Below are 8,300 nucleotides of genomic sequence, written 5' to 3' on the forward strand. Positions count from 1 at the left end.
TTTCATTGTAGAGCATGATTGGCTTAAATATTCTCGCGTATAGTGGTACATTTCTTCAAACTTCGGTGGGCGTTATATCCCATCGTTACCTGTACCGTTGGTGGGGCTGTGACCGAACAACAACGAAAGAACCCGTACGCTTGCCACGCGCTTCAGCGTTGCGTTGGGCGACAGAGGCATGGGATGAGGTTTCAGCATCCACCATCAGGAACTGCTGGACTCACACAGGAATCTTACCTCAAAGATCGTTAATGGCACCTCTAGGTAGCCTTCGTGTGGGCTCCGCCATGTCAGAGGACTTCTTGCTGCGTGATGAGTAAGATGAGTAACTTGAAAAATTGACATATGTGCGATCCTTTTGAATTCAATACCTTTTATATTTTATGAGAATCAGGCCGTGCAAAAATGGGGGCATCACTGTAATTTCTGTCCTTCGATGTGTGTGAATACAGTATGTTACATTATGCCAAGTTTATCTTTAAATTTTATTGTCCTTTCACAAATAATTCTCTGTATCAAAACATTTGCTTTGGTTAGCAGCTAAAGTAGTGTTTACTTCAGAAATGCTGTGTAAAATAATAGCCTTTCGGTTTAGAGAATTCGGTTCAAGAGCCGTCGTAAAAAGTTATGCAGGTTTATCGCCTGGGGTCACATGCCTCGTCACATTTATTCACACATGACACATGAGGTGAAGTAATTAATTACCAACCTATACCCATCAATCACTACATCACATGACTTGCACACAAATTTCAATTAACTATGTACGTGTGCATTTTTCCGTCGTTTCCAATTCACGTAGTTGAAAAAAATGCTTTGGGATGTGTAACTTGTAACAATATTTATCTTCCGTCTCGACAAACAACAGGAGCGGCCATGCACACCATGATGACCACACAACCGCAGCCATCACGAGGGCTCACCTTGGCCTACTTCCACCGCTTCGTCAACGACCACGGCGGCCGACAGGCATTTGATGGCCTCACTACTTTGGACGTGTGCATGCGCTTTGTCAAGCCAGCTACGCAACACGCCAACGTGTCGTTGGTGGACCTTGTCCTGAGCCAGCCAGAGGGACACCAGTTCGCCAAGCCAGCAGAGTGGCTGATCAGCCATTCGTGGTCGTACAAGTTTCTTGATGTTGTGGAAGCTATCGACAACTTTTGCCTCGAGCACGACCTCAGCCACGACACGTCGTTCTGGTTTTGCATGTTTGCCAACAACCAACACGCCATCGGCGATTCCCGCGGCATGTTCAAGCAGTGGCTGGAAGCGTTTCGCACGGCGTTGGTAGACACGGGCAAGCTCGTGATGGTGTTGAGTCCGTGGCACCACCCTGAGACCCTCCAGAGGTCGTGGTGTGTCTACGAAGTGTACTTGTCCATTGTGCTCCATGCGCGCTTCGAGGTGGCTCTGAGCAAGAGTCAAATGGACGACTTTCTCGTCGACGTCCAGACGACACATAGTATCGATCAGATGAAGGCGCAGATCAATAGCAAGCACTCGATCGCGACAGTCGCCACCGATCGCGACCACATCTTCGACCTCATCAGCGAGCAAGTTGGATTCGTTCAACTCGATCGCATGGTATTTGACGTGCTTCAAACGTGGGTGTTCCGCACGTTGGACAAGCAAGTCGCGATGGCGCATTCCCCACAGGCGCGGTTCACGTGGATTTTCACTAGAAGTGTATTGCTACTCAACGACCTGCAATACGAGAAAGCGGAGGCCGGGTTTGAGGCTGCAGTGGCCATATTCGAGCAAGAGCTGGACGAGTCATATGCACCCGGGTGGGAAGCCAAGTTGTACATTGGCACGACCAAAGTACGCCAGTTTTGCGCGCGTGAAGTCTGGGAGCCCATCTTTGACAGCGCGTTTCCCAAGCTGGAGCAGTTGCTTGGCGCAACTAACTCCACCACGCTGTACATGAAAAGACGCATTGCGGGCGCATATTACATGTCCAACGACTGCACTCGGTGCCTCGCGATGATGCGGGAGATGCTTGACGTCAAACTGCAGCTGCCGGAAGACAAGGAATTGTTCAGCGTGATGTTTGCCTACGGAACAACGCTTTTGCAACTGAACAAAAGGAAACAAGCGGAAGCGTGGTTGGTCAAGGCACACGCGGGATTGTGCCGTCACCTTGGAGCAACCCATCGAGATACGCTGCTTTGTCTAGGAAACTTGGCCGTGGCGTACGTTGAAACGGGTCGGTACAGCGAAGCCCTTCCGTTGTTGGCGGAAATCTACGAAGAATCCGCGCGCATGTATGGCGCCACGCATGAAGAATCGATCAAGCAATTGATGAGTTATGCTGGCGTCCTCGTGTACTTGGGCCGATGTGACGACGCAGCTGTGCACCTCCACGCGTGCATCAATGGCTTCGAGCGGATGAGTACTCCTATGTGGGACCTGCGCAGTAAGACCAAACTACCTGCTTGTGCGCTCTAGACATCGACAAGCCGACGGTTCTGCTATAGGCAAACATCTCCTGGGACGAATGTACTTGACGAAAGGTGACCTCAATCAAGCCGCGGCGTCGCTGGGATCCGTGTATACAAATATGTTCAAGTCGTTTGGTCCCCAGTACGACACGTGCCGGTTGGCATTGTACGAGTGGCACTTTGCGACCATGGAGCTCGAACGAGGCTACGACTGTTTGGCCAAGGTCGATGACTTCATGCTCAAGTTCCACGCTACAGACGGCGCGGGTGAAACGTGGGCCTACGGAGTGTGCCACATGTGCTGCGAGCCATTTCAAGGAGATATCGCGTTTTGCACCACATGTACCCCTTACTCGACCAAGTTTTGCTCCGCGTGTGTGGCTTCGGAGAGTTTTGAGGCAGTGTGTGGACACCATCGTGGCCCGTGGAAGGTGGTGAAACCACCGATGCGGTACCTCCTGGAACGAAAGCTTATCCTCTTGGCGAACGCTAGCCGATGGGACGACTACGCCTCGATTGCCGATCAATACCGTGCGTATTGCCACCAATTTCAAGTGCAAGATCCGATGCAGGCAAGCCCAATATATAAAGTCATGTTGCTCAGTGCCATGCGTAGGTGCTCCAAGCGCGAGACGAGACGACACGGCATCGGACACGATCGTGGGCTGTGCTTGGCGCGTTACTCGTGATCGTTGTCCTAACTCGTCGCAAGTGCTAGTGAAAGCGTGCATGTGATGGGCTGCATTCTCTCTCATGACGACGCCACCATGACTCAAAAACGGGATTTCTCTCGATCGTCCAAGTTGAACGTTCGGGAGGACTTTTTATTCCAAATCGTCCATCGCGGCAAAATTGGCGAAGCGTCTCTTGAGGAGGACGACACGACATAGCTAGCATGATGGACCGGGTGTACATGAGTTTAGCTCGAAAGTCGCTGGGTCATACCGCTCGGTGGCTGTCGCGCTCCCCGTGGCGTCGTGGACGGCGGGTGCGATCGGTGAATACACGGGGCCGCTGACTTTCTCCTCCCGAACGACCAACTTGAACGATCGTGAGAATATTTTTCCACTCAAAAATATACCCCCACTTAAAAATGTGTTAACAATTTGCTCATTGGCGGAATCGTACGGACTTTATCGCTTTTATCCGGATAGGTCAACCTTCAAGAACTCGCACGAACGCCAGCCGCGCTGCTCGATGGTGGACACGCACTTGTTTGTGTTCTATGGATCGCAGACTGGATGTGCCGAGTCCATTGCCAAGGTAGGCTGCGTGATGGAGATGGTGGCGTGTGTGGTCTCATGGATTTGTATGTGCAGCGCGTGCAGTCGGACGGGTTGGAGCGTCACATGACTGTGGCGTTGCATACGTTGAATGAGTTTGAAAAGGTATGATCGAGCAGGGCGGCAACGTACCTCTATGATGCGATCGGAGCTTTGTAGTGTGGTGTATTGACGCATCCAAGTGCCACCGTGTTGATTGTGTGCTCTACGACGGGCAACGGCGACCCTCCAACAAATGCAGAGAAGTTTTGGCGGTACCTAAAGAAGAAAGCACACCCGACGACACTGCTGGAGCATGTCCGCTTCACCGTACTCGCGTTGGGCGACACCAACTACGACAAATTCTGGTGGGTGTACATTATTCTACCACCTTACACTCCTTTCACCGACTGTGTTGCAGCTACATGGGCAAGAACATTCACCGCCGTCTTGGCGAACTTGGCGCTAAGAGTTACTACATGCTTGGTATGCCATGGAACACGTCATGCTGTGGTTTCTTAGCAGATTTATGGCACCAGGCTGCGCCGATGAAGCCATGGGGCTCGAGGACTGTGTGGAACCTTGGCTCATGGGTCATTGGGCAGCGCTCTCTGCATCCCCTGTGCCCGCTTCCACGGTAATTCCAAATCGTTCTAGCCTCGGACCCGAACGTGTATTCAGGTTGACACTTCCCTTGTGGTCGCGACGGGCGTGGACGCCATGACGATCGCTGGAGCATCCACCAATGTGAACAGCACGACAGCCGTACACCAAGTAGTACCACAGGACAAAAGAATCGATAGTGCTGTGGACCACTTGCACATCTTCTTCGGATCGCAAACTGGCTGTGCCGAATCCATTGCCAAAGTAATGCGCCCACCATAAATTGATTCGTGGCGACGGTATTTCACAAACTCATGCTTAGCGCATCCAAGCCGACGCGGCCGGCCACCACATCCCAACGAGTCTGAATCCGCTCAACGCGTTCGAAAAGGTATGCGCCATACAAATTCGGCATCACGAGACATGGGGCCTGCGGTAGGAAGGTATTTTGGCCTTGGCGACGCCGACGCATGTCGTCATTGTGTGCTCGACCACTGGCAACGGCGACCCGCCGACAAACGCCGAGAAATTCTGGCGTTTTCTCAAGAAGAAGGCGCATCCACGCACTCTGCTGCAGCACGTCCGGTTCTCTGTGCTTGCGTTGGGCGACACCAACTACGACAAGTTCTGGTGCGTCCACTTGTCGTCATTTGGAGGAAAATTGACATTTTCTACTCCAGTTACATGGGCAAAAGCATCCATCGACGGATGAAGGAACTTGGCGGCGTTTGCATGCACGACCTTGGTGTGTTGGGGGCTCACCCATCTATGGGTTGAGTTTGCTGACGGTGTCCTAGGCTGTGCGGATGAAGCGATGGGGCTGGAAGACACGGTCGAGCCGTATGTGTTGGGTCTGTGGTCGGCATTACTCGGCAGCGGGCTCAAGAATTCTGTTGCTTCGTCCACAATTCCCGCCGAACCAACTGCGGTCGTCGCGGACGGCGTGGAGAGCCAAGCCGTTCTGCCGATTGCGAGCGAGGGCGCCCCGGACACCTCGTTGGACATCCTGACCTATTTGACGGCGTATTCGACCATGTTTCCAGCGACTGTGGTGCCATCCGTTGATCCCGGTCGCCTTCCTCGATTCCAAGATGCAACGGTGACGGTGGCATTTGACACGTCGTCGCAAGTTCCAAAAGATATTCAGACATGCATTGCTACTCGGTCGGATTTCATGGCCACCATCACGCGAGCCAAGTACTTGACGACGCCATCGTCCACAGACCGCAAGGTGCTGTGGCTCGAACTCGACACTGCAGGCATGGGTACGCACCAACCTTTCGATGTCTCTCTCCGCTGTGTATGGTTTGGCACCGCTCATGGATGCTTTCGTAGGCATGACGTATGTTCCGGGAGACTCGATCGGGATTCGGTGTCCCAATCATGCCAACGTTGTGTCGTACTTCGTACGTCGACTTGGTATATCGTCGGACGAGTTGCATGCGCCGTGCGTCATTCAAAGCGTCAAGAAGGCGGCTATCTCTGCAAACGCCGTGTCATTGTTTCACCTCCTGACACATCACTACGACCTTCAAGCGCAGGTGAAGAAGGCAGCGCTGCGGGTTTTGGCGCAGTACTGCCCCGACGGATCCGACGACCGCCGTACGCTTTTGTACCTGTGCAGCAAAGACGGCCCGACGCACTTTCAGGTGCAGTTTTCGATGCTCGAAAGTTGTGCCTCAACTTCGTGGTAGCAATTCGTGGAAGCCCAGCGCCTGAGCTTGGTCGATATCCTCCATCTCTTCCCGACGTGCACTCCGCCCATCGCGCACATTCTGTCGCTCTTGCCAACGCTCAGCCCTCGGTACTACTCGATCGCGTCATCGCCACTGAGTCAACCTCCCGACCGCGTCCACATTGCATGTACTGTCGTCGAATATACGTTGCCAGTTCAAGGCAGCTCGACTGGCTACCTTCGGCGCCGTGGCCTGTGCACATCATGGTTGGAAGAGCTCGCGCAACCGCTCTTGGCGACGTGTGCCGTGCCCCTCTCCAAGAAGCTTACAGTTCCGATCTTTCACCATCCCACCAAAGACTTTACTCTGCCTGCAAACCCGTCGTATCCGTTGATTTTGGTCGGTCCTGGGACCGGGGTCGCCCCATTTGTCGGATTTGCACAGCATCGCCAGCTCCAAGTACGTCGACAGCACCTGTCTAGCAATCGCTCTTCTCAACCGCTCGCCACAACTCGAACTCATGTGTGCTCACGCATCGCTCGTGCTGAGTAGCGACTCCAGCACGCGGACGACAGCGAGAGCTGCGGGTACTGGCGGGGCAGCCACGCTGTTGAACTCGTCGAAGACGAGTTTGTGTTGGGTCCCATTGACGTGTTCTTTGGGTGCCGCGATCGCAGCCAGGACTTTTTATTCCAGCCAGAGTTGGAACGCTTCGTAGCCGACCGTGTCATAACTCGCCTCCACGTGGCGGCATCCCGTGAGCAAGTTCGTCCAAACCGGTGGCCATGAATCCACGACGATTGACTGCCTTCTTCTACCTAGGACACCAAGCATTACGTCCAGCATGACCTGGCAACGCACGGAGCCGCAGTGTACAACGCGATGGTCAACCAAGGCGGGTACCTGTTTGTGTGTGGCGACGGCATGCGCATGGCCAAGGACGTGCACGACGCCCTCGTTCAAGTGTTTGTGGACCACGGCAAGATGCCCCACGATGCGGCCGTCGCCGCATGGAAGGACCTGGCACTCCGCCAGCGCTACGTCCGCGACATCTGGGGTTAACCTTCGACCCGTTCGGAGGATTGCCATGACTCGAGGTGGTAGATGTCCATACGAAACTTCATTCAGAGCCGAATTAAGTCCACGTGCCAGCAAACTGCACCGGACTCACGACGCCGTGGGTCGTGGTGTACACGTCCATTTGGTGGTTCCACTCATCTTCGACGTCAGCGTTCTTCTTGGACGCGTACAGCGCATGCGCGAGATCCTTCTTTTGCGCCAGCGCCTGGGCCATCAGCGCTCTGTCCTGGACCAGGATCGCAACAAACAAAGCGTCGTTCCACTTCTTGGCGTGCATGCACGCTGGAAAGAGCGCCACACAAACCGATTCGTGACCACTGCGACAGAGGGCAGCACACGCACGTTGTGTCAACGAAGTTCCCTGAGCAAGGTCGTCGCCACGTGAGGAGAGATCTCTGCACTCAGGCTTCCCTGACACGTACCAGTATGTCGGCACTGTCGGTCGCGGTGGTGGCCACCAACGATGGCATCAAGTCGGCCAGCGTGTGCACGAGCATGTGCTTGATGCAAATGCTCGCTCGAAACTGGAGCGATGTGTTGGCGACTTGAAGGGCGTCGGCGGCAAACCCGAATGCCTACAACGACGAAATCGTGGCTGAATCCGATCGATACGATGGCGTCGTACCTCGAGAAATGTCGCGAGCCAATCTACCAACTCGTCGCTGATGGTCGGGGCGACATCCAGCGCCCGTTTGGGCAGCCCTTGCGCGACAAACATGCAAAACTGGAGCACTTTGTTCGTCAAATCGACCGAGTAGATGCTGCATCGAGTCAAATGCTTGCTCAGACACCAAATGACAACGGACAGCGCGAGGTGTGCAACTCATACCTTTGATGCAGCCCACATAGGAACAACTGCTCTTGGTACACGCCAAGGAGATTCAACGGACCGCCGGGGTGGCGCTGGGCGACAGGGAATTCGGCCAGATCGTCACCATCGTCGATTCCGTGGTCGTGGAAGCAAGTCGTGCTCGCAATCACAAACGAAAACGTCCGGCTGCCACAGATAAAGTAGCATTTGATCTACTCCGTCCACACAATGAGAATGGTCCACCCGCAAGTAGGAAGACTATCGCACCTCGTCGTCCGTCGCCGTAAAGAGTGTATGGTGTACCCACAGCACCGACTGAAGCGGCCGCGCGCACTGGATTTCATGCAACAGCGAGATCGTTGACGCCCCGTCCCACTTGATGATGGTGCACTTGGTCGGGTACACAAGGACGCCATGCTTTCCC

At 54.1% G+C, this 8,300-nt stretch overlaps 3 protein-coding genes across 5 annotated transcripts; 2 read left to right on the forward strand and 1 right to left on the reverse strand.

The window, feature by feature from the left end:
• Nucleotides 1-855: 855 nt before the first annotated feature.
• Nucleotides 856-3,564, forward strand: H310_10356 (hypothetical protein). The gene is made up of 3 exons (XM_008876722.1): nt 856-2,419; nt 2,481-3,016; nt 3,061-3,564. Exons 1-3 carry the CDS (start codon nt 877-879, stop codon nt 3,160-3,162), a joined length of 2,181 nt encoding a protein of 726 aa, XP_008874944.1. The 5' UTR covers nt 856-876; the 3' UTR covers nt 3,163-3,564.
• A 33-nt stretch (nt 3,565-3,597) lies between these two features.
• Nucleotides 3,598-7,448, forward strand: H310_10357 (hypothetical protein). 3 transcript variants are annotated; one of them, XM_008876723.1, is made up of 14 exons: nt 3,598-3,707; nt 3,764-3,832; nt 3,887-4,074; nt 4,128-4,192; nt 4,246-4,343; nt 4,388-4,573; nt 4,632-4,700; nt 4,749-4,939; nt 4,990-5,054; nt 5,107-5,574; nt 5,645-5,958; nt 6,004-6,444; nt 6,538-6,750; nt 6,808-7,448. In XM_008876723.1, the coding sequence occupies exons 1-14, from the start codon at nt 3,642-3,644 to the stop codon at nt 7,045-7,047; spliced, it is 2,673 nt and encodes an 890-aa protein (XP_008874945.1). In that variant the 5' UTR covers nt 3,598-3,641; the 3' UTR covers nt 7,048-7,448. The 3 variants fall into 3 exon arrangements, with proteins under 3 accessions (XP_008874945.1, XP_008874946.1, XP_008874947.1); XM_008876724.1 differs by having other exon boundaries at nt 6,004-6,750; XM_008876725.1 differs by lacking the exons at nt 4,128-4,192; nt 4,246-4,343; nt 4,388-4,573; nt 4,632-4,700; nt 4,749-4,939.
• Nucleotides 7,085-8,266, reverse strand: H310_10358 (hypothetical protein; the record flags this gene model as incomplete). Its single annotated transcript, XM_008876726.1, has 5 exons — nt 7,085-7,426; nt 7,488-7,640; nt 7,691-7,826; nt 7,895-8,088; nt 8,144-8,266. Coding segments are annotated over 5 exons (912 nt in total), but the record flags the coding sequence as incomplete, so codon positions are not given.
• Nucleotides 8,267-8,300: the final 34 nt, after the last annotated feature.

Source organism: Aphanomyces invadans, assembly GCF_000520115.1.
Source record: "Aphanomyces invadans strain NJM9701 unplaced genomic scaffold supercont1.25, whole genome shotgun sequence".
Lineage (NCBI taxonomy): Eukaryota > Oomycota > Saprolegniomycetes > Saprolegniales > Verrucalvaceae > Aphanomyces > Aphanomyces invadans.